The sequence below is a fragment of the Miscanthus floridulus genome, chromosome 8 (genome assembly GCF_019320115.1).
Source record: "Miscanthus floridulus cultivar M001 chromosome 8, ASM1932011v1, whole genome shotgun sequence".
In the NCBI taxonomy this organism is placed as follows: domain Eukaryota; kingdom Viridiplantae; phylum Streptophyta; class Magnoliopsida; order Poales; family Poaceae; genus Miscanthus; species Miscanthus floridulus.
The window spans coordinates 77,874,718-77,900,271 of NC_089587.1; the positions used below are offsets into that span (position 1 = coordinate 77,874,718).

The 25,554-nt window shown below is 45.7% G+C and overlaps 1 protein-coding gene and 4 pseudogenes across 1 annotated transcript; 4 read left to right on the forward strand and 1 right to left on the reverse strand.

The window, feature by feature from the left end:
- Positions 1-1,677: 1,677 nt before the first annotated feature.
- On the forward strand, positions 1,678-3,830 carry LOC136469427 (uncharacterized). Its single transcript, XM_066467626.1, has 3 exons — positions 1,678-2,575; positions 3,082-3,344; positions 3,456-3,830. Exons 1-3 carry the CDS (start codon positions 1,678-1,680, stop codon positions 3,828-3,830), a joined length of 1,536 nt encoding a protein of 511 aa, XP_066323723.1.
- Positions 3,831-4,972: 1,142 nt separating this feature from the next.
- Positions 4,973-13,454, forward strand: LOC136469428 (wall-associated receptor kinase 3-like; annotated as a pseudogene).
- LOC136475412 (putative wall-associated receptor kinase-like 16) lies at positions 8,757-11,607 on the reverse strand (annotated as a pseudogene).
- Positions 13,455-21,628: 8,174 nt separating the features above from the next.
- The window catches only part of LOC136469429 (wall-associated receptor kinase 3-like), a 9,979-nt pseudogene continuing 6,053 nt past the window's right edge, over positions 21,629-25,554 (forward strand).
- LOC136475413 (uncharacterized) overlaps positions 25,374-25,554 on the forward strand; it is a 1,268-nt pseudogene continuing 1,087 nt past the window's right edge.

Sequence of the window (25,554 nt, forward strand, 5' to 3'; positions counted from 1 at the left end):
TGCGCGCACCCACGTCGCCGTCCGGCGGAACAACTCACGAAGCGCCTGCATGTTACCGGGATCACTGCTGTAGATTTCATCGTATGCCTTCATGGCCAATGTGGACGGAGAGGACATCCCGTTAGTTAGTCCCAGGCGCTTCAAGACAAGGTGCTCACCTCGTTTGGACGTCGGGATATGCGACAAGCTCTGCGCCGCTATCCACTTGCTCCTCTTGGGGAGCGCGGGCGGTGGATGTCCGTCGTGGGCCGCAACATCTTCGGGTAGCTACAGGAGTGGTGGCTGCCTTACCTTTGTGACTCGCTTGGTGAAGCGCATGAGGCATCTGTCGGCACATGTCGCTTGAGGAGAAGGAGTGCGGTTGACGGCGTCCGTGAGCGCCATCACCGTCGCGCCTCCCGTGGTGGCAGCCCCGACCAACGCTAGGTCAGGGCGTGCCTCAGCGTCCATGATGTCGGGCTGTCTCCCCCGAGGTGGTGTGACCGGTGGTGGCCGCTACACAGGCGACGACTGAGGTGAATCCGTCGCCCACTGGGTAGCCATCGCGGGAGAACGGGTGTCCACCAGTGATGCATCTGCCTCCTGAGAGGTGGCTTCCGGCACAGGTGAGAACCTGGGTGGTGGTGCTCCAGCTAGGCGGCTCACAACAAGCGAGGCGACGAGCTCCTCCAGCATTGGGCCGACCCACGCGGAAGTCCCCGCTCTCGCATACAACTCTAACATCAGGAGCCGACATGGGGGATAGGTTTTCTTCTGTGGCCCGGTTGGCGTGGATGCCACGTGATCTTCCACGTTAAGCTTTTGAGATTCTGGTCGCGTTCGAGGCCATGATTATTTTTGGCCGTGTTCGAGCCATGTTATTTTTGTGATGATTAGGTATCATCATGTTGGGACGATTAGGTATCTTCCCGAAATTTATGTGTTTCCAACCCCTAAGAAGCAATAGTAGAGTTATATGGATATCTAAGGTCTCGTACATTCGGGTACGAGGTCTCGTTAGGTCTATTTTATCCACTGATCATGGATGAGGTTGCACCTATCGTGTGGGGAAATTGGTACACCTCTGCAGAGTTAATTAAACCTATTCGAATAGTCACGTCCTTGAAATGGACAAATGCTAGGATGAGATACTATGATTAGATTTACTTTTATGTGTAATGAAACTGGTACTGGAATTGATGCTAACCCAGGGACTAGTGGGAATGGTAATACTCCGCTAGGACTCAACCTTTAATCATAATCACCACTACACTTCTATTTCCACCCTATGGTTAGGGTTTACTGAGTACGTATGTACTCACCCGTTGTTGACCCACAGACTTCGGCACGGAAGAGGACTATGACTTCGACAAAGAAACGTACCACGAGGATTAGGAGTCACGCAAGGAAATACGTTCGTAGGAGTATGACATCGAGGCTAGGGTTTCAGCCGCGCTCAAGTTGCCTGTGGAATAGGACACCACTTCGCTGTATAATAATCCCGCTCTAGAGACCACCAATAATGCCATTTCACGGCCACAGTATTCCGTTAGATATGTAGCCTATGACCATGCCCCTTTGGGCTACTATTGTAAGACCTTATTTTAGATATCAATAAAGCTCAGAATCTTTTATTATATATATTTGTGTACCATTCTTGTGATTTGGTGCGTATTTATGCGTGATCCTGACGCAAGTATGGATGCACTGGCTCTCAAATTGAGGGGCCGACACTCGGTTTCTGAATATGTTGCCAGCTTTACTTCTCTTACCGATCAGCTCATAGCATATAATTCTGGTGTTGATCCTGTTTATTTCGTCACCCGTTTCATCGATGGCCTGAAACCTGAATTGCGTTCAATTCTGCTTGTCCAACGCCCCAAAAGTTTGGATGCTGCTTGTACCCTGGCGTTGTTGCAGGAGGAAGCTGGCGGTGTTAAGGACTCGGCAAGGAACGCTTACTTGTCACCGTTCAAATTGCATTCCAAGCCGTCGTATCCGATTCCTCCTCCTCCGACAGCGGCTAAGCCTGCTGCTCAGCCAGCGACAGCCTCTGCTGTGTCAACGACAGCCTCTGCTGTGTCTGAGTCAGACTCGAAGCTGGTAGCCCTCAAGGCCTATCGCCGAGCCATGGGTTTATGCTACAAAGGTGCCGCCAAGTGGACCAAGGATCACAAGTGTGCCCCTGAGATTTTACATGCCGTACAAGATCTCTGGGAATCTCTGTCCATTGCTGCGGACATGAGCTCTGGTGAGGACTCTGTTACACCGTCTGAAACCCTGTTGATGGCAGTTTCTGATTCTGCAGTCTCTGGTGCTCCTGCTATACGTACAATTCAGTTCATTGGGTCAGTAGATGGGCTTCCTGTTACAATCTTGCTTGATTCGGGCAGTACATCATCTTTTGTTAGTGACTCTTTGGTTCAGCAGTTGACCTCTCAGACTATTCTACCCCATAAGTCATCTGTTAGTGTTGCTGGTGGTGCTCTACTTTTTAGCAAGGGCATTTTGCATAATGTTACTTGGAGCATTGACAGTCATGCATTTACATCTGATTTCAAGATATTGCCATTAGCACACTTTGATATTATCCTTGGTATGAATTGGCTTGAGCAATTCAGTCCTATGCAAGTTCATTGGCGCCATAAATGGGTCAAACTTAATTACCAAGGCCAGCCTATCACCCTCTGTGGCTTGACATCTTTGTCTTCTGAAAAACTGTTGTTACAAGTCTGCTGTGCTGTTACTGATGAACCTCAGTTGGATCTGTCTTCCTTACCTACTGAGATACCGTCATTGATCCAGTCATTTCAGCATTTTTTTAGCCTCCAGTTGGCTTGCCTCCCAAGAGAGCTTGTGATCATGTTATTCCTCTGCTACCTGAAGCTAATACTGTGGCTATAAGGCCTTACAGATATCCACCAAAATTGAAAGATGAGCTGGAAAAACAGGTGTCAGAAATGCTTGAACAGGGCATCATTTAGCCAAGCAAGAGCTTGTTCTCATCACCTGTTCTGCTAGTGCCCAAGAAAGATTGCAGCTATAGATTTTGTGTGGATTTCAGGCAGTTGAATGCCCTTACTGTCAAATCCAAATTCCCAGTTCCCATATTTGATCAATTGATGGATGAGTTAGCCAATGCCAAGTGGTTTTCCACACTGGATCTTAGAGCTGGATTCCACCAGATATTACTGCAATCAGATGAGGAGCACAAAATTGCATTTCAAACTCATTTGGGCAGTTATGAATTCAGGGTTATGGCTTTTGGGTTGAATGGGTCTCCTAGCACCTTCCAAGGGGCTATGAATTCTACTTTAGCTCCTGGACTGAGGAAGTTTGTGCTTGTGTTCTTTGATGAAATTCTGGTGTATAGCAATAGTTATGAAAAACATTTATTCCATCTAGCACAAGTGTTTCAGTGGCTGTCCAAAGATCAATGGAAACTCAATTTTTCTAAGTGCAAGTTTGCTCAATAGTCTTCTATTGCTTATCTTGGGCATGTTATCAGCAGCACTGGTATTTCAACAGACCCAGCTAAGATCAAAGCAATCCAGGACTGGCCAGTACCCTCCAATGTTAAGCAGTTGACGGGCTTCCTTGGGTTAGTAGGCTATTACAGGAAATTTGTGAGAAACTTTGGTATTATAGCTAAGCCATTGACAGAACTTCTTTGTAAAGATGCTGTGTTCACTTGGGCTGCTATTCACAATGACACATTTCAATTGCTGAAGACTGCTCTTGTATCTGCTCCTTGCCTGGCACTTCCTGATTTTTCGCTACCATTTCACATTGAGACAGATGCTTCTGCTGTTGGTGTGGGAGCTGTTCTGCTGCAACAAGGACATCCATAGCCTTGGGTCCTAAGAATCAAGGGTTGTCCACTTATGAGAAGGAATACTTGGCGATTGTTGTAGCTGTGGACCAGTGGAGGCCATATTTATTACAGAATGAGTTTTTCATCCATATTGACCAAAGAAGCTTAGTCCATCTTAGTGAACAGCGACTTCACACCCCTTGGCAACAAAAGTTATTCACAAAACTTCTTGGTCTCAATTACAAGATCATATATAAGAAGGGAGTAGAGGATGGAGTAGCAGATGCTTTGTCCAGGTGTCCCACTGCTGATACCCTTCTTTCAGTATCTACTGTTGCCCCTCAATGGCTGTTGGATCCGCAAGATTCTAATGCCCAGGATCCTGAAACAATGCAGTTGCTCGCCAAGCTGTCATTATCATCTTCTGCAGACACTCATTTTTCTCTCTAGGATGGTTTGCTCAAGTATGATGGCAAGCTTTGGTTGGGACACAGTGTCCAGTTTCAGCATAGAATTTTTGCTGCCATGCATGATAGTACTTTGGGAGGGCATTCTAGGGGACCTGCTACTTATCAGCGCATCAAGCAATTGTTTTACTGGCCAAACATGAAAACTGATATATTTGCCTTGGTTAAGAGCTGCTCAGTTTGTCAGCAAGCCAAGTCTGACAGGAGTAGTTGTCCTGGACTACTGCAGCCATTGCCAGTTCTAGATTCTGCTTGCTCTGTCATTTCACTGGATTTTGTTGAAGGTTTGCCACAATCTGGTTCTGCCAATTCTATATTGGTTGTCATTGATAAGTTCACCAAATTTGGGCATTTTATTCCACTGAAACACCCCTTTACAGCTCAAAAGTGGCTAAGCTATTCTTGGACAATGTCTATAGGCTTCATGGCATGCCCACTGCTATTATCTCTGATCGAGATCGAATTTTCACCAGCACATTTTGGAAATCCTTGTTCAAGCTTGCTGGTACGGAGCTCAAGATGAGTTCAACTTACCATCCCCAAACGGATGGCCAGACGGAGTGTCTAAACCAGTGTATGGAGACTTATCTACGATGTTTTGTTCATTCATGCCCAACCAAATGGATCAATTGGCTATCGTTGGCGGAGTTCTGATATAATTCAAGTCATCATTCAGCTCTCGGCCGATCACCTTTTGAGGTACTTTATGGACATGCCCCTTGGCAATTTGGTCTGTCTGCTGCCTGTCAGTTCCCAGGTGCCTGTTATTGATGACTGGTTGGCTGAGCGAGCTCTTATGCAAGATTTGGTGAGGCAACATTTGCTTCGTGCTGAAGAACGGATGAAATGTCAAGCCGACAAGCATCGGTCTGAACGGCAGTTTAACGTGGGCGATTGGGTATATCTTAAGCTCCAGCCATACATTCAGTCATCCCTGGTTTATCGTTCACATCGGAAGCTAGCCTTTCGCTTCTTTGGTACATTCCAAGTTGAAGCTCGTGTTGGTGCCATGGCCTACAAGCTTTCGCTGCCACCTTCGTCTGCAGTTCATCCGGCCTTTCATGTGTCCCAGTTGAAGGCCTCCCATGGTACTGAACCGGTGGCTCTGGCCTTGCCAACTGATGCTGTCGAATTTCAGGTTCCTCAGCAGATCCTTCAGACGCGTTGGACGTCCGGTGACAACCCCGTCGAGCAAGTGCTAGTTAAGTGGTCGTAGATGCCGGCGGCTTTGGCTACCTGGGAGAACGCTGACAGTCTTCGGCAGCAATTTCCAAGAGCGCCGGCCTGGGGTCATGCTGGCTCTGAAGAAGAAGGGGGGAATGTTATTCCTGTTCGCCGTCTGACAACGGCTCCGGCCCAAAACAGCCCTGAAGACCGGGCGGCAAGGAACCCAAGGTCTAGGAGGCCCAATACTCTGGTTACCGGCCCAATGTGGCGCATGTAACAGACTACTTAAGGAGGGAACCGGAGAGGACGAGGGATTATGAGATCTGTAACCCATAACTAAATTCGTTAATCATTCCTCTTCCTGCTCCTATTCTGCTGTCTTCTTCCCCAATCCTTTTTCTTACCTGCATTAGCTAACAGTGCAGCCCGGCAACGTTACATCGGTCGCCGCCGCCGCCACCGCTGCTGCCGGCTGTGGCAGCAGCAGCAGCAATGCAACCACGGCAGCGCCCACGAATAGCGCGGCCACTCTCCTGCTCATCGCCGCGCTCTTCTCCAAGATTGTAAACATTTGTTGTGTGTTCTTCCAACAAGCTGGTTCTCCGAGTGAAGCTCCCACTGCTCCTATATATCGATCAGCCTAGTCACCTTGCATATAGATAGTGCTACCAATGAAATAATCGGAAGTTGGGAAACAACGAGGAAATGGATCTGGATTCATGAATCACGTGGCTAGATCTGCAGATTTTGAATCCAACAGTAGTTTACAGCAGCTCCCGACAAGCACTAATTAAGCTAATCCCCTGAACAAAGATACCTGCAAAGTTACGTTCAAATTATGCCAAGTTTTAATTTGGGCATCACGCATGCGGCCAACAGATAGCGTGGTTGTTGCACGACACGCTTAGGGCCCGTTCGTTTCCAGCCCGAAATGGCCTGTAATTGTTCCGGGCCTAGAACCATTCGATACTTTGTACTGGGCTGGAAATGTTCCTGACCGGGAACGCCTAACCGAAGGGACCCTTAATCAATACAACTGTTCGATTAACTTTTCATTTAATTAATAATGACAGGATTAATAAGTGCTAGTACATCTTTTGGCCCACTGTAGGAACGAACGCGCGCGTGTGTCCACCTCCACGGCGCCACCACGTTAAGTAGCTTTTCAATCTCAAAAAGGCACATGAAACTTCCCACAAGTTAGGACTTCGGAGATGTGTTCATCACACTGTCACGCATGTGTGTACACACCAAAAAAAAACTGAGCATAATTCGGAAGGCGTGAGGTGTAGTTAGTACTTCAATGACCTAGTCCATGGAAAGAAATCTAGAGTATCAACTGCATTCAACAAACATAATTCTTTTAGATAATAATGATCTACAGGCTTAATGAATTAACTTACAATTTTTTGGGAATGAAAATACAATCCATGAATGCATGGAATATATAAGAGCCGAGTAATTCTCAAATATTTAGGAAAGAACAAAAGCAACAGTTGTTCATGTAGGTCTCAAACTTCTGAATTTTCATATTTGAGTCCATAAACTTGTACGGCGTTGTTATCCGGGTCTCCAACTCATGTATATTAATACTTGACTCCCAGTACTGGTACAACGGTGTGGTCTAAGATCAAGAGGAATTCATCCCTTGCAAAAACCTGTTTGGTAGGGCCCAGGCTCTTTCTGAAAGGGCTTTAGCTTTGGCTCCTCATATGGATCGGAACAACTTCTCTGGTGGGGTTAGAGCCGTTTTAGAAAACGTTTGGCAAAAAGGGTCTAGTGGCATTTTTATAATAATTTATATTACGTTTGTGAGGAGCCAAAAGAAGCCAACTTTTTTTTTTTGCTTCGGCTCCTCCGACGGCTCCTTTTAAGGAGCTGTTTTTTAGATGCTCGTTTAATTTGGCAGGGCTCCTTGCAAGGAGTCGCAAGAAGCCAAGTCGGAGCCCTACCAAACGGGGCCTAAAGGCGGCTCTAGTGTGAAGTTTGATTTTCAGAATGGTGTGGGCCCCATAAACTAGGTGTTTTATCATAGTTCACTACCTAACGTGTGGAGTTCGACAGGTTAGAGTAACTAATTCCTTGCCTTCATGTAGGCAGAAAGCGCGCTAGGAAGCTGATTAGTGGGTCAGGCAGTGCGTCATATCATGTTCCTCTGGTTCCTAGCGCCTATGCAAGACCTTAACGTGCACAGTTTTTCTGAGAGGGTTGGAAGAAGTGAATGGTGTAAATTGCAGCCATTCTTAGAGAGGCCTCTCAAATAGTAAAGCCCTGCTGGTCTTCCTCCATTTTCATTTCTCGTTTCTCCATTTAACTACTGGGTTTGGGTCGCTAGATGATCTTGAAGCAACCAAGGTTGCTTCTTGTTTTTATCCCCCTTTCTATTTTGTTTTAAAAATGTGGGGAAGGTGGGTTGGTGGCTCGTCGTCTAGGCAATATGCGCGTTTCTTTCCCATCCATATATTGTGGTCGACGATGCCTACATTTGGAACATCCAGCCTGAAGTACATGATTCATATATGAACTGGACTTGGGAACTGATACAAGTTTCTTGGCATCAGTTCCGAAATGTTACTCACGACGATTTGTTCTGATCATAGAGAATAGGGTAGAGTGGCAAGGCAACACTTTTTTGCCTGTCGACTGCCCCTAGTTGTGAATCTATCATAATTGAAGAAATAAATTGCAGTTAACCAACAAACATCAAAGAACAAGTACACAAAGCTCACAACGATTTTATTAGGAGAGTCTGTCTACCCAACAACCATGTGTTTTATGCAGTTTCAACACATGAATTTTTTTACACTATAGAATTAAGATCCAACAGCCTCCATCCTCATTCTACCTCCAGCTTTCTTCTACCTCCAGACAATTACAAATCACAAGATCATAGATTCACAGATTACAAGAAACAATTTTTTTATATGGAAGGACAAATCACAAATCGTAGGCGTCAGCCGTCTCCACACACGAACAACCGAGCGATCGATCCAAGCGAACAACCTGGAGCCCACACACGAACACACACGAACACGTACATGTGTTTTGGGTCCGCTGCTAATCACACACGAACACACACGAACACGTACATGTGTTTTGGGTCCGCTGCTAATCACACTCGTCCACACACGAACACGAATAGCCGAGCGATCGACACGCGCGAGGTGAAAAAAAGAGAGAGAAAAAATTCATGTGTTTTTTTCTCTAAAACACATGTGTGTTGTATAGCATTTCTGTATTAGGATTGAAGATCTAAGAACTATAGCAGCTACATATTCCATAATAATATCCAAAAGAGAACAATAATGTTAGGCTAGAACATGAACTCATCATGGATAGGTGCCTGACAACAACATTTCTTCTTCCGTAGTGTATTGTCTACTTGCTTCCATAGTAAGTCCTTCAAATGAAATATAAGGAGCAGCAGTTTTATCCTTTTCATATCTCTTTGTTGCTATATTATGATGAGTATGCTTCTTCGTGGTTCTCAAGTTTTCTAGTGTCATCTCAACTTCCCTCATTGTAGGCCGATCTTCTCCATTCAATTTTGTACACATTGCTGCTAGCTTGGCAACTTCTTCAACCTTTTCAACCTCTGCTTCTTCCATGATTTGAGGATCTATTATGCCAACTAGGTCACCCTCAGTGACTAGTGATGAGAAATGTGAAACAAGGCTGTCACCATCACTAGTCCACACAGTTGGTTCTTTCTAGTAAGTAATTCTATAAGAAGAACAACAAAACTGAAAACATCACTCTTATCTGTTAGGGGGGATGTATACTAATACATTGGGTCTAAGTAACCAATGGTTCCTTGAATGGCCGTAGTCACTCCAGTTTGATCAATTGAGATGTGCCGTGAAGCCCCAAAATCTGATACCTTTGCTGTTAAATTGTCATCAAGAAGTATATTAGATGACTTGATGTCTCTATGAAGTACTGGTGTTGAAGCAGCTGAATGTAGGTACGCTAGAGCTTTGGAAGTTTCGAGGGCAATCCTCATCCGATCATCCCACGGGAGTGATATGTTTCCTTCAACATGAAGATGATGAGCAAGCGTGCCATTTGATATAAACTCGTAAACCAACAGTGGTACTGCTTTGGAAGTTTCGAGGGCAATCCTCATCCGATCATCCCACGGGAGTGATATGTTTCCTTCAACATGAAGATGATGAGCAAGCGTGCCATTTGATATAAACTCGTAAACCAACCGTGGTACTTCTGTCTCTAAGCAACACCCAAGGAGTTTGACAATATTCCTGTGGTTGATTTGGGAAAGAATTGCAACCTCATTTATGAAATCATCAATTTCTTTTTGTACTATGATATTTGAATTCTTAATGGCCACAACTTGCAGGTCTAGCAGTCCCTTATAGACTATACCATGCCCTCCACCACCAACTTCATGAGATGGATCAAAATTGTTTGTAGCCTTCTCTAGCTCTCCCAAGGTAATGATCATTCTTTCACTAATATCTGACTTCTGTGATACCAATTGTTGGAGTAGAAGCCCATGATTTTTCTTGAAAAATCTTTGTTTTGTCTTTTTAACGTTATGCTGCTTGATTTTAGGTGCCGCGAAGGGTGCACCAATTGCCAAAAGCAAAAAAAAAAAAAAAAAAACCGTGCCACCGCCGACAGCTAGCCCAATTTTCAACACTGAAATGTATGGTTAAGAGGCAATATTATCTTATATAATTTGGATTCAGCTAGAAAGCATGTTGAGTAGAGAGGAACAATTTGTTAGTGATTGTTTCAAACTACTGCAGCCTCTAGAAATATGTGATTCCTTTTCTAAAAATAGAAATATATGATTAATAAGCACCTTATACTAATCAGGTATATATGTTTTGGGTATAGGGATACAAATTAAAAATCAAGTTACTACAGATGTTAACATAAGCAGCATGCATGGGCGGACCCAGCACTGGGGCAGCCCAGGCCATGGCCCTAGTCGTGGCCCATGTAACAAGAGAGCAGGTCTTCAGTTTTGGCCCATCAAGCAGCTCAAAACAAGCAGGCCGAGCAACAGAGTAGGACAACAGAGCACTAGAGCAGCTCGGGGCTTGCCTTCTCGCTCCGTAGCTTGCTCGCTTCGCGAGACTCATGACTGCCACCGCCGCCCGTCGCACACGCTGCACCGCTCGCCGCCGTCGTCCCGTCGCCCGTCACCCCCTCCAGCCCTCCGCTCCACGCTCCGGTTCCATGGCCTCGCACCCTCCGCTCTGCGCTCTGCGGCGCCGCCGGCCGCCCGCCCTCTGCCCGCTGCAACGTTGCTGGCTGCCCGGCTCCTTCCTTGCATGCGAGCAGAGCAACAACTGAGCAAGCTTCCCTTGTTAGATTTAGACCTGAAACTGATTTTGATTCCAAATTTCCAGTTTCCAATTTTGCTGCGCCGGCTGGAGCCCCGCGCTGGCAGAGCAGGAACTCTGGAATAGAAAGAGTGAAGGGATTTCTTCTCTTTATTTCAATTCTCTGCTGATTTTGATTCTAACTTCTAGGTTTACAATTTCAATTTTGTCATTTCTACGTAGAGTTTTAACTTCTGATTCCAATTAGAATATAATTTTATAGATTTCTTAATTTGTTTAGAAGATGAAGAGGACTAGAACTTTAGCATCATGTTGCTCTTGACCAATATAACACACATATATATATAGTCATATAGACTATGGTGCAGCGATTGGTATTTCGCCTTTGAAATTTGGCCCTAGTCGTGACTGAATCCGGGGTCCGCCATTGGTAGCATGTCACTTGAGAGGGAGCTGCAACCTCCTTTTGTGAAGGGGTCTCCGTAGGTTCCTTGCTTACATCGGCAATGGAAAGTTCCAGGCATATTTATGCAAACCCCGTAACATGAGTGGAGCTCCGGATGAGCACACTCATCGATGTCTGAAAAGATACAGATGGTGAAAATATGAACATGTTGCATATTATGGAGAATCGAACCATATAAATTAGAGATGGGTAGTAAAATTTATGAAAATGTTTGCACAGAAAATGAATCAAAAAGCAACCTAGATAGATAAGAACTAGATCTTAAGGTATAGTATAGCCATGTGAGAATCAAATATCATTAATTCTTGGGCTTAACTTTCTAGTAGCTGTTTCCTTCAGAATATCTAACATATGGTTGGCTAGTACGTGTTTTGTATGGTCCTAGCAATTAACCAGCACCATGTTCGCTTGATCGTTTCTGTGGTTTATAAGCTGATTGATCCTGTTTTGTTGTGAGAGAAAAACACTTTATCATGGCTGATAAGCAAGCAGCATCCATTTATGCTATGGAGACTGCAAGAATACAGAAGAAACTTTCAATTGCCAGTGTCCTGCTGGCTTTCATGGCAATGCTTATGTCCCAGATGGATGCAAAGGTACCTACCTCAATGAAAATCAAAACCAGGATTACAACTTATTCTGAATTTCTGATGCTAATTACTTAGGTTTATTAATTCTTTGATACACTACCTTGTTCGTATCATTTTTTCAGTAAACATGGTAACATAGTGGTGGCACTGCTCCCTGAATCGTCTTAATTCCTTAATGTTCTATTCAAACTACTGACTCGCATAAATATATTTTCCAGATATCGACGAGTGTGTTGATCCAGTAGCACACTCATGCTATGGAAGCTGCCTAAACTTTCCAGGAAGTTTCCATTGTGAATGTCCTAATGGAACATATGGGAATCCATTCACAAAAGGGGGGGTGCATTACAATCAAGAAATCCTTCACAGGTGGCAAGCCATTGTGTACACCCATCGCATTACATTGTATATTATTACTACATTGTATATAAATTTGTGTCATCACAGGTTTAAATATACTATAGCAGAGCAAACTAAAGCTTTAGAATGATTTGCATCCTAAATTTTTTACTTGAATATGCCTACTGCTTGCTTCATACTCATGAATTTAGCCAACCATACTTTTTTTTTACTTTATTCAGGTTTAAGCATCGGGCTAGGAGTTGGTGGTGGTATAGGTCTCTTACTTTTGGCACTTGGTGCACCATTCATAGCACGTAAGATCAAGCTATGTAAGGTTGAAAGGATGAAAGAAAGATTTTTCAAGCAAAACCATGGGTTGCTACTCCAGCAAAATTGATATCACAGAAGTTAGATATTGGTACAAGGATGATAATTCCCTTACGGGAGATTGAGAAGGCTACAAACAAGTTTGATGCATCTCATCAAGTTGGTGGAGGAGGACATGGTGTTGTGTATAAAGGACTTTTAGACCTATAAGTAGTGGCCATCAAGAAATCAAAGATTGTTGTGCAAAGAGAAATTGATGACTTCATAAATGAGGTGGCAATACTTTCTCAAATCAACCATAGGAATGTTGTCAAGCTTCTAGGATGTTGTCTCGAGACAGAAGTTCCTCTATTGGTTTATGAGTTCATATCAAATGGTACTCTTGAACATCATCTTCATATCAATGGACCAATGTCACTATCATGGGATGACCGATTTAGGATTGCTCTTGAAGTTTCTAAAGCTATAGCCTATCTACATTCAGCTGCTTCAACTCCAATAATCCACAGAGATATCAAGTCATCTAACATATTGCTTGATGATAATTTAGCAGCAAAGGTATCGGACTTTTGAGCTTCAAAGTATATCCCGATTGATCAAAATGGAGTGACTACAGTGGTTCAAGGGACCATTGGTTACTTAGACCCCATATATTATTACAAAGGAAGACTAACTGATATGAGTGACGTCTACAATTTTGGTGTTCTTCTTATAGAATTGATAACTCGAAAGAAACCATCCATCTACCGGTCAAGTGACGGTGAGAGCATTGTTTCACATTTTGCATCCTTACTTGATGAAGGCAAACTTGTTGACATAATAGATCCTCAAATCATGGAAGAGGATGGACAAGTCCGTGAAGTAGCTGAACTGGCAGCAACGTGTACAAACTTGAATGGAGAAGACCGGCCTACTATGAGAGAAGTTGAGATGACACTTGAAAACTTGAGAGTTATAAAAGAAACATGTTCACCACAATATGTCATTTGAAGGATTTTCCAGTAAACAAGAAGGCGATGTTAAAGTATTATCTCCAGTAACCTTATTATCTCCTATTAACCAATGCATTAGCAACACACGACACCATTGCAATCTGGCAGTGCAACCAACTTGACGATTGCATTGATAGCTAGCCAAATTGTGATGTTGGTTAGTTGCCTATTTGGTTGTAAATTTGTTGTAACTGTCTCTTGTAATTTAGGTTGTACATGTGCTGTACATAGCTATAATAAGAACATGATCGTATATGTGGAATTAATCATTATTTTCTTCATTATTGATTCCATGGGAAAGATAGTTCCATATGCCATGCATGTCAAGTGGGTCAACACACTAGACTCCCCTTTGAATTATTTCCATCTCATGATTCTAAACCATTTCAGTTAATTCACTATGATATTTGGAAATCCCCAATTCATGGTGTATCTGCCTTTAAATATTATCTTGTTTGTTTGGATGCCTTTACTTTTCCATTTGGCATACCCCCCCCCCCCCACCCACACACACACACATCAAATCCTATACTTTTTCATCCATCAAAGTTTTTTGCACGTATGCCAGCACACATGCTCTATCTAAGAAATTGTCATAATGGCGTGAAATTCAACCCAATTTTATATTTTATCAAGCATGGCATTAACATTTGCATGTCTTGTCCTCATACCTCGCAACAGGATGGCCAAGCTGAACTGACCATCCAAAGCCACAACAACACTATTTGAGCTCTCATTTTTCAGGGTAATATATGTCCCCAACCTCCTACAATACTAGGTTGTAGAGGAAATTTGGCATTTCAATGTATTTCTAAAAATAGAAATATTCATGTGGTTTTTGAAAGAAAGGTTATCCTGTGACTAAGAATAATCTACTTAGAATGGAATTGGCATGGTAGTAAATTTTGTTGCTTTTATAGTAAATTAGAAACTACATTCATAGTAAAAATTGTTTAAAGTTTGACCAAAGTTATATTAAAAATATACTAACATTTATGATACAAAATAAGTATCAATAAATTAATTATGAAATATACTAACATTCATAGTAAATCTAGTTGGATGCATAAAAATTAATACTAGTCACTATAAACTTAATTAAAGCTAAGCAAGTTCAAATCCTGTTGTATCCTTTCATAAATGGAGGGAGTATACGACATCTTTTCTTTAAACGTCATTACTCATCATTACACACTAGCTTCGGTCTTTTGGGCTATGTTATTACAAGCAGCACACTGATAACCAGAAGGAAAAGGCATGCCAACATCTCGAATCTACAGCTATGCAGTTCTGGGCATCTCATGGATGGTCGTTTGGGTTTCACATTGGTCAATAATGTTAACACTCTTTGCCTTTTGATTTTGAGTAGTAGTCATGCATCATTCTTGTCTTGTAATAATCATGGTGTGATGCATGCCTCTTCTTTGGAGATGCTTAAAGCTGGAACAAATCTATTATCTAAAAAAAAGGTGTATGGTTGTTAAATAATGCAATGCATACTTTAGATTTGGTTGCAAGGGCTGAAAGTTGATCCCTTACGCCGCCTAAGTTACATTCCACACCTCACGCCGCCTAAGTTAGGTTCAGCTTTCCTTTTCTTTCATGTTTACACACAACACGGCAATGGCACATACATACTGCAGGGGCAGTAATATACAAATCACACGCGCGTTCCTACAGCGGGGCACCGAAAGCTGGACTTAATCCTCTCATTACTAAAAATTGAAAAGGCTAAGCATGTCGTTCAACAACCACGGGGGGAATGCTGCTGGGATCGATTCACATTCCCGGGTTGCTATATGGTGGCCGCGTGATGCCCAAAACCTGGCATAATTAATTTTAGGGAGAATTATGTATTTGGCACTGAAAATTTTGAACTTTTTTATTTGGCACCAAGTTGAAATTTTCTTCCCTAGATAGCACTGCCGTCCATTTGGGCCAGTAACGGCGTTAAGTGGCTGGTAAAATGACATGAATGTCCTTCTTTGTAGCAGAAAAACATGATGCCAAATAAAAATAATAATAGATGGACATGTTGTTAAATAAGAAAATTATAAATATCACAAATATATTGTGAACTAAAACATGGGATTTTGATAATCGAAGTCTGCAATGAGAGCTTCAGCAGCTGGACTATGCATGTTCTTCCTGCTGTAGTCCTTTGCTTTCATACTAATGAACAGTGGAGTATAAAAAAAGATCCTGATACAAACACTCGATAACTCTGCTCATGTGTATGTTCCAAATCAAGCAGCCAAGCCCCACCTCCTTATCAAAAGTTACAGGCCAGTACAAGCTGAATAATGCCAGAATGCACTGCAAGTTCCGGTACCCATAGAAGCAATAGCCAAAAAGAGAACCCATGGAATTCCATGGCCTGATGATCGATCAACCAACTCCCATATTCTCACTGGAGTCCCATCGATCAATTTTACTATGATGAGTTCAGTAGCACGAAGAAGACGAGGAACATGTTCAGAAGATTGATCGACTGGTTTCAATGTTGTCATCATCGTGACATGAACAGAAATCTCATTCCAGGGCTTGAATCCTTGCCCTGCCACTACTTTAGTTTGGTAGGAATAGAACAATTTCCTTGTTACTGCTCCCAGATCACCACCACCACCACTGATTAGCCGTCGAACCGAAGGTAAGCATTGTGACGTCCAAGTCGTCCAAGTCCATGGGGGGCTTCCAAGGAAAACAGTAATACCAAATCAGTTATCAAACAGAAATAGCCATCACGTATCAGTTATCAATTCACTGCATTAGAGCGGATCTAGGTGGGGAAACGCATCCAGGCAACATAAAGAGAAGGAATATCAACTGTATGGATGCAAATTTGATCATAGCAACTCCTGGAAGAAGTGCAAGCCTATGCTAGACTGCCAGAACAAGTTTAATAAATCCTGGCTCAAAATTTCTAATCTTATATAAACAGCACACTGTTTATCAACCGGCTGCCTTCGTGATAGCTTCTTCACCAGAATTATAAGACAGAGTAGGCACGCCCACACCCATCTGACCCGTTTTCAATTTCAGTTCATACCCCCATCCGATCAGTTTTCAGTTCATACCCTCATCTTATCAGTTTCCATTCACACGTGAATCGAAAATAAATTGTAGGGGAAGCTGTCGAGCACAACAGCAACTAGGAAGCACACAAGAGCAAAAGAAAAACAGCCAATGCTTATGTTGATTCAACAACAGAAGTCACTAGTACCAACCTAAGTGGGTAATCCAAAAGCACGCCGTTTAAGCATGAATTCCAACCTCTATTATTGCAATAGTGTTGTGTGGACATTTACAGATCATCTGGAATTTCAGAACACTCAAAACTATTCTCTGTATGAGAAACCACAATTTTCCCCAATCTACTCACCTGCACGACAGGGAACTGGAGCAACCACCTCCGACGGCCAAAATAGTGCCCGGCGAAGATGGACCCAAGCATGGCGCCTCGGAACCCGAGCCAAGCGACGACCTCCCACCCGGCGTCCTCGGGTAGCATCGCCGCGGCGGCGCCCACGTAGAGCGTGCCGGCCGCGGCCAAGAGGGCGGTCGCGAGCGCGCTCCGCGGCAGCGGGGGAGGGGACTCGGTGAGGAGGAACGCGAGCGCGAGGAGCCCCGTGGCGGCGAAAGTGAGGAATGGCTCGAGCGCGAGGAGGAGACCGGTGGGGATGCCGAGGAGCGGGTGGCGGCGGCCTCGCGGGGACACCGCGAGGTGGAGCGCCGAAGCGGCGGCCGAGACCGCGGCCTAGAAGGCGAAGACGGTGAGCCACCGCTGGTCGACGACGTCGCGGGGCACGCCGCGCGGCGGGGCACGGTCCATGGCGGCTACGGCGGCGGGTGGCGAGGGTTTTGGAAGGTTTTGAATCTCTCGATCCTTTTTTTTCCGTTCCCCTCACGGACGGACCTGGGGTCTGGGCCTATGGGGGGTTCTGCGCGTTTGAACGGGAAGAGAAGAACGCTGGGGGCAGGCGTGTCCCTGTGAACGTGGCGCCTGGGGTGAGGACGTGAGGTAACAGAGGGTACATTGGTGTTTTTTTTTAATTTTAACACTTTTTGAAAACTAATTTTAAATCTAACATGTTTTTTTTAAAGTAACACTTTTGGCCGCGCCTATTGCCCTGGCGTGGCCAAATGCCTGTGCCGCGCTATGCATGGTGGCGTGGCAGAGGGCTGACGTGGTGGCGATCGGAATCGCTGACCGTTGACGGGGCAGGGCCTGCCGCGCCACCGTCAAGGCGTTGACCCGTGGCGCGGCAGAGCCGAATAAAACCCCACGGCCAGTCCCGCCTGCCTGACCGCCGCGCCCGCCGCTCGTTCGGCGGTACCTGGACGGTTTAATCGGAGCGCGTCGCGCTGATAATGGGAGTTATTCTAAGTAGTGCTTGACGAAAAATTGGATCGGATTGAAACGAATATTTTTTAAGGGAACTTATTTCTTGGGCTTTTCGACCCCATATTGTAGGATCGGCAGCGACGCGACCATGGACCCCAGCTTCCTCGACCCCTCGCGCAAGACGCCGGCCACCGGCGTCGAGATACGGCGGGACTGCCGGTTCCCGAACTAGTTGCTACTTAATCTCGCCGGCAGTGCTGACGCGACTCATAGAAACGAATATGAAGCAAATAAATAAAGTCCGTGCGCAAATTAACCACATAACATTTTCATTCATTTGACATAAGTTTGACATAACATGACCAAATAACCCCGCAAGTTTCGGACACCAATATTCGTTTGACCTAACAAACTAAGACCCAGGAGTGTAAGGATCCCTCGGACGCCTCTGTCTCTTCGGATTTATTGGCAACACATTGGGAGTGTAGCCAACGTCGGTTTGGTCACGTCGACGGTGCGTACGGCTCGTACCCTGCAAGTATATGATACGCACGATTACTTATAATTCTTTATGATCGTTAGTTTATGGAGCATACGTATTTAAAGAAATTACCTTTGTTAGTACTTGTGAGGCTCCTTGGGTACCAAGTGGGGCACCACCTAGCTGAGACATGCCGATCTCGTTCTGCGGCCAATCGTCCCACTGGTCGTGCTGTCTGCGGAAGCTCGGGGGGTCGTTGTCATCGTCATCGTCGTCCTCGGTTGCAGGGTCCTTCCCAGCGCTATGATGTGGTGGTGTATGCACCGCGGAAGTGGCACCTGTCATCGGCTGAGAAGAGCCGGCTGGTGTCCTCAAAGAGGCTGAAGACGTGCCACCCGACCGCGTTGGGAGTGGCAGTTCCTCATAAGGAGTGTCCATGCAGCTCAGCTTCTGAGCTAGCTTCCTGTAGCTCTTCTTCACCTTCGGCATAAATAGATGTTAAAGTTAGTGCATTTCCCAAATACATATACACTAAAGAAATATTTTTGGAACGGACAAGTTTATGTTTACCTTCACAAAAGCCGCGAGAACGCCTAGCCCCTACCCTCTAGACTCGTGAAGCCGAAACGCTGCTTCGTTGGACATCCTTGACAATTGTGTCGCCTGGGTACAGAAACACGGTTGGACAGTTTTAGTACACATACTTAATACCAAAAGGATAACAAATTGTACCATTCAAGTATCTTACCACGTATCTTTGAAGCGAGGCTCTCTGTAGCTGTGTGTCATCCCTAGTGGTAACGTCGTACACATCTTTGATGACATCTTCCTCCGAGTCCTCGTCAATCGCCTCCTCAGTGTACGTGGGCTTGATATGTGTCCTCGTAGACCTGTGAAGCCACCGTAGGTACTCGTCGAAGTGCTGGTCATGTGGAGGACCCACATGGACCAACTATCGTACCCTGTTCTGCCACAAATGGATGTGCGCGCTGTGTGTCACGCGACAATCCTTGGTCTTGTACCTCTTGCTGTGGTCATACCTGCAACAAAACGATGTTAGTTGTACCACACACACCTCTGAATTGTAGCTTTATTATTAATCGATATCACACCCATGCAATCCTTGGTTGGTGGAGTAAAGCGGTGGTGGATAGCCTGTCATTCTTCCAAACTGTCTGCAGACCCTGATGGGCAAGTGAATCTCGACCACATGGAAGAAAATAAGAGGGACGTCGCAGCGATACTCGTCTGACTCGTCCCTAGTGATAGGACTGAGATAGTACTGGAGCTCCGAAGCATCCTAAGGATACCAATGCACCTAAAATTTCATAATTGAGTTAGGTTGTGATATAGTGTAGATCGAACAAGACACATGTATGATAGTAAAGATAGCGTAACCTGGTGCTGTGTCAGGACGTCGAGACCGTCCGTGTACTCCTTGTACTTGCGCCTCGCATTCCCTCTAACTAACTATGATTCCGTCCAGATAAACAGAGCTGTAGGGAGTGTATCCTGCCCGTTCCATTGCTGAATTGAACACGATAATGAATTAGCCATTAATAAACTCATCATATGTAACCATATCGAAGAATATAATGAATCGAAGTACTTACCGGTAAACCAGTACTAAGTGGCCTCCCAACGGGCCATCGTTCCCAATGCTAAACCTGGAGTAGGTACGAGCAACCTCCAAGGTTTGCATACCCTGAGGTGCGACGGTAGGCAACGCATAGCTATCGATATGTCCATGCTAGGACTACGCTGCCCCAGCTGTACGCCGCTATGTTCTCCCACGGCTGACGTAGTATGTCAAGGAAGATCCAGCTGATGGTGTTGCCCGAGGCGTCTGGGAAGAGGAAAGCACAAGAAAGTGCTAGAGCCACACTCGAGCGAACCTGTCGATCTGAGCCTCCTCAGCCTGTGGGTCCAAGTAATCAAAGCGCTCCGTGATCCAGGACGACGAAGCACCGGAAGTTTTCTTGAAATTTACCAAAGAACATGAGACCCGATGGCTGCAGGAAAGCAATGTAAGTATTAATAGACTTCAATTTCTCACTTATTTTTCTTGAAAGCCTCGTCGTCCAGTGGAAGAAAGCCAGTAAACTGAGCCACCAGCTCCCTCCAGTGATCGTTGTCAACTATCCCTGTCACTGAAAGTACCCCCAATCGAAGGCCAAAAATAGCCTTTACGTCTTGCATGGTCAAGGTCATCTCGCCACAAGGTAGGTGGAATGTGTGGGTCTCAGGCCTCCACCTGTTATAAGAATAGAACGACTGTTAGTTGCCTCAAATTTGTTACAAGAAAGTTTATGTACAAAGAATACACTCGCACTTGTCTACAACTGTAGTAAGTAGTGTTGGGTCAAGGGGCGGAAGACTGTGGTTGACAACACGAACAAGCTCGAGGAAGCCGGCACGCCGTATGTACGGCACGTAATGCTCGTCCCACTAGTGCGTCCTGGTGTGCGTGCGGGGCCTTAAAGGAGGCAAGGCCACCTCTGCGTCGTTGTCACTCAAGATATGTGCTCGGTGCTGGTCGTCGTACTCCACCTCAAGAATGGGTACAACGGGAGCTGCGTGGGGGGACATCCTGTTACAAATTGATAAACAAAGCGTTAGAGTATTCAAATTAACAAAATTCAAATTAACATTATGTAGCATTGCAAAATTTGAACTACTTGTTATGCAATATGAAAGCACATGTATATATTCAAAGTAAAACTAACAGACATATCACGCACTAGTAACATAAACAACTTCACTAGGAATATAAGCATTTGACGAAACTTCATGAAGTCATCAAAATCGACATATCACGCACTAGTACGTACCGACATTTGTAAACTAGTATCTATACCCAAAATCCCTAACTAAATAACTAACTATAAACTAATAATAAATACTTAATCAATCCCTAAACCCAAAATCCTAACCTCAAACCTAAAAACTACCTACGTAAATCACAAAACAAATTCACTAACCTAACTATCATAAATCAATAACAATCATAAAACCCTAACTATCCTATAGTACTAATTATCCTAAAATCACTAATTATCCTAAAACAATAATAATCAAAATAACATGAATCGAGAGGGAGGTACCTTAGGAGCGGGCGGCCCTTGAGACGCGATGGCGGCGGGCGCTGCCGGCGGCGGGGCATTGTGCCGGCTGGCGGCGGGCAGGCGGGGCCAGGGGTGCGGGCTGGGGGGGGGGGGGGGGGGGGGGGGCTCGCTCGTGATATTTATTCTGGCCTTTGTCGCGCCATGGATCAGGGCGAGGCAGTGCCGCGCCAAGATCGGTAGCGCGGCAGGCCCTGCGCCGTCAGCCCTCTGCCGCAACCACCATGCGTGGCGCGGCATGGCCATTTGGCCACGCCAGGGCAATAGGCGTGGCCAAAAGTGTTAGTTAAAAAAAACCCGACCGTGTTAAATTTAAAATTAGTTTTAAAAAAGTGTTAAAATTAAAAAAAAATCACGTTGGTCACGCTAAGAAAAAACTGACACGATCAAAATAGTCAACTAACTGATGAAAGGATAAAATGGACGGTAGTGCCATATAGGGAAGGAAATTTTAACTTGTTGCCAGATAAGAAATTTCAAATTTTTAAGGGCTAAATACGAAAGACTGATTTGTTTTAGTGCCAATACATAATTCTCTCTTAATTTTAATATGACTTACTTTGCAGGTATCTTATTCAGGGGATTATATATAACTAACTAATTTGCTTGTCGGGAGCTGTAAACCACTACTGTCTGTTTGATGCAAAACCTTGTAACCAGCCACGTGATTCAGCCAATATTCCCTGGCGTAGACTGCTAGAGAGTGTTTGTGCGAACACTAATATTTATTATATCTATCTATATCCAGTGGCGGACCCAGAATTTTAGAGTATGGTAACGCCCATTGCAAGAAAATATTTGGATTGAACAACATAAAAAGTTCACCTCTGGATTTGACAGAACTAGCAAAGCAAAAGGGATTTGAATTTTGATTACCTCTGGACGAAGAAATCAAATCGAGGTCGGATAGGTCCGCACTTCGGAGCAGAGAACTGGAGCAGTCGGGCTCGCTGGCTCCTACGGCTTCGGGTTACGCCGAGCGAGCAGCTCTGGCTCCGCAGCTAGGGGGGGGCGTCGGCGCCGCGGCGTGGTTCCCGCGTCTGTCGAACAGTCCAAGCTGCTGGCTACCCTACCCCTACGGCAGCCTGATGGGTTTGGGGAGTGGGGGGAATTGGGGATTTGGGAGTAGGAAGGCCAGATGGGCCATTTGGCCATCCGGCTAGGTGTGGCCTGTGGGCTGCTTTCAGTTAGACACGAATTACAGCGAGAAAATAGTGTAAGAATCGTAATTTTGAGACCTTAACTATATTGTATATGTATATACCTCCAAGAACTACTAAAAATTTTCTTAAAATATTGGGTATGTCTGGAATACCCCGGACACAACTGTAGGTCCACCCCTGTCTATATCTCTAATAATAGTGGGCGAAGCAGGTAGGAAGAGTGGTTCAGTGGTAGAATAATCACTGTTGGAAGAAACAAAGCTAGAGACCGCCATCAAGATATATACTCCTGCTAGCTTGGTTATCGACGGAGGTTAAGTATATATAGGAGTAGCTAGCTAGTGAGGACGGATCGAAAGACTAAAGTGCTACCTCTAGAGCAGCAATATTGCGCGCGATCATCAAGATGAGGCAGATAGCCATGAGCAGGAGATCAGTGGTGCTATTCGCGGCAGCCGTGGTTGCAGCAGCATCGTTGCTGGCACCACGGCCGGCGTTGGGGCGCAGCGACCGACGACGTGGTGGTAGCGTTGCCCGGCTGCACCAGCCACTGCGGGAACATCAGCATCCCGCACCCGTTCGGCGTGGAGTCGTCCAAGTGCTACCTCCCCGGCTTCAACGTCATCTGCAGGAACAGCTCGCTGTTCCTCGGCGACGGCAGCGTGCAGGTGCTGGAGATCTCCATCCCCGACGCCACGGTGCGCATCAACGCCAGCTTCGCCTACTTCCCTGGCAAGGATAAGAACAAATAATTTCCTCGGCCCCAATCCCATAACAAATGGTACATGGAGTGGCGCTCTCGGGAAGGCCGGAGTGTACACCCTGAGTTGGAGAAGGAACAGGCTGTTTGCGCTCGGGTGCAACGTCCAGGTCCTCCTCCTCGAGGGGGATGGGGATCCCAAATAATACAAACCTTGTTGAGCACCTGCTCTACCTTCTGCAACTGGGACAAGCACAACCGGAGGTGGACAGTTCCTCGTATCACAGACTGCTCCGGCATCTACTGCTGCCAGGCCAATATCATAAAGGAGCGCAGCACCTACGGGTTCAAGGTCCTCTCGACGAACGAGGTGGCAGGCCCCAATATGGCAGCCAGGATCTGGATAGTGGATTCGAGCTAGATTTTCATGATACTGCATACGCCTGGTTGAGTAGCCTTCCCGCGGTGCTGGACTGGAAGATCAACCACACAACGTGCCACGGCAATGGGTCCTCGGCGGCGTGCCGCAGCAGCCAACAGCTTTTGCAAGGGCAGCCCTGGTGGTGGTGGGCACGTCTGCAACTGCACCCAGAGGGCTACCAAGGCAACCCTTACATTCCCAATGGATGTAAAGGTAAATATATAACATATACTATATGCATGCTCATTAGTATTATATTATTGTTTCCACTCTTGGTTATCGACTTCTAGTTTTTTTTACTGAAGACTTCTAGTATTAATGTGTGTTGTTATTGTCTCTCTCGTGCATTATTGGTTGTTCAGATACCAACGAGTGTGACGATCGAAACACGTACCCCTGTTATGGCGTCTGCAACAACACTGAAGGAGGATATCATTGTGTGTGCCCTCCAGGCTTCGCGAGTGTGACGATCGAAACACGTACCCCTGTTATGGCGTCTGCAACAACACTGAAGGAGGATATCATTGTGTGTGACCTCCAGGTTTCGTGGGCAATGCTTCTTCTACTAAATGGATGCAAAGGTATGGTACTGTACCATATCGCAAATACGAGTATACACATATGGAACATATAGTGTCCACGCTCTAAATTAATTATGGATCCGTCTACGTGACATTCAGTTATTTTGATCCCTACTGTCAACTGAATTTTTTTCATACACTTACACCGTCTTCTAACTATATTTACACTGTTTTATTACTATATTTACAATGATGTCTTGAGTGTAATTTATTAGACCGAGTGATGTAAGTTCGGAATATACAAATATATACCAATTTTTTTTAAAAAAATTACAAAATTATTTCTATGGATTCCAGACATAGAGAAATATATGTCAAATTATTCACAAATTTCAAAAAAAAAATCTTCACAAAAATTTGAAATTCCGTGCCACGCTGTCGCCACCAACGCCGACACCGAGGAAGGCGTAGCGTCCTGCCTTGGCTGGTACTCCGAGACATGGTACTGCCACATCTGTTGCTGCTGCTGCTGCGTCGACATGAGTTGTTGCAGTTTGTTGAAACTAGAGGTTTCAACCTACGTGGCGAAGACCAAAGCCTCCGCCCGTCGGACGGCCGGCCTCAGGCGGAGGCTCGGGGTACGAGCGACAGGGGGGGATAGTGGAGAGTAAGGGAATGGCGCGAGAAGATATGGTTTCATTAATTCATCCACCAACCACCTCCATGGTTACAAGTGTCCTCTATTTATGGACTCAACTACCACATAACAGAATTTATTACAATGCCCCTCAACTGCTACAGTACATCATTCCTGGAATATTCTGCCGCTAGCCTCTTATTCGCGGGGCAGTCTTGCCACACCGTTTCTAAGCAATGGGCCTCCATGAGCAGTCGGCCCACTGTAGCTTGGTCTTCGGCCCAAAGGCCTGGCTCCCCGGCGCCGGCCTTCATCCCCACGGCGTGCCGCTCCCTTGGCGGGTCTCCACCGACGGTCGGAGACGTTCTTCGTGGATATTCGCCCGGCCGCGCGGGTGCCATGGTTCTCTCGCCGCTGGCCTCCGCGTTTAGGGGCACGCCGTTGCCTCGGAGAGTCCCCGCCGGTCCGGGCGGAGGCATCACCAGCTGGTCTCTGTCCGGCCACTGGCCTCGGAGCCTCCGCCCTCAATGGCGCGCCGTCGCCTTGGAGGGTCCCCGCCGGTCCGGGCGGAGGCATCACCAGCTGGTCTCCCGCCCGGCCGCTGGCCTCCGAGCCTCCTCCGCCCTCAGTGGCGCGCCGTTGCCTTGGAGGGTCCCGCCGTCCGAGCGGAGACATCATCTGTAGGTCTCTACCCGGCCGCGTAGGAGC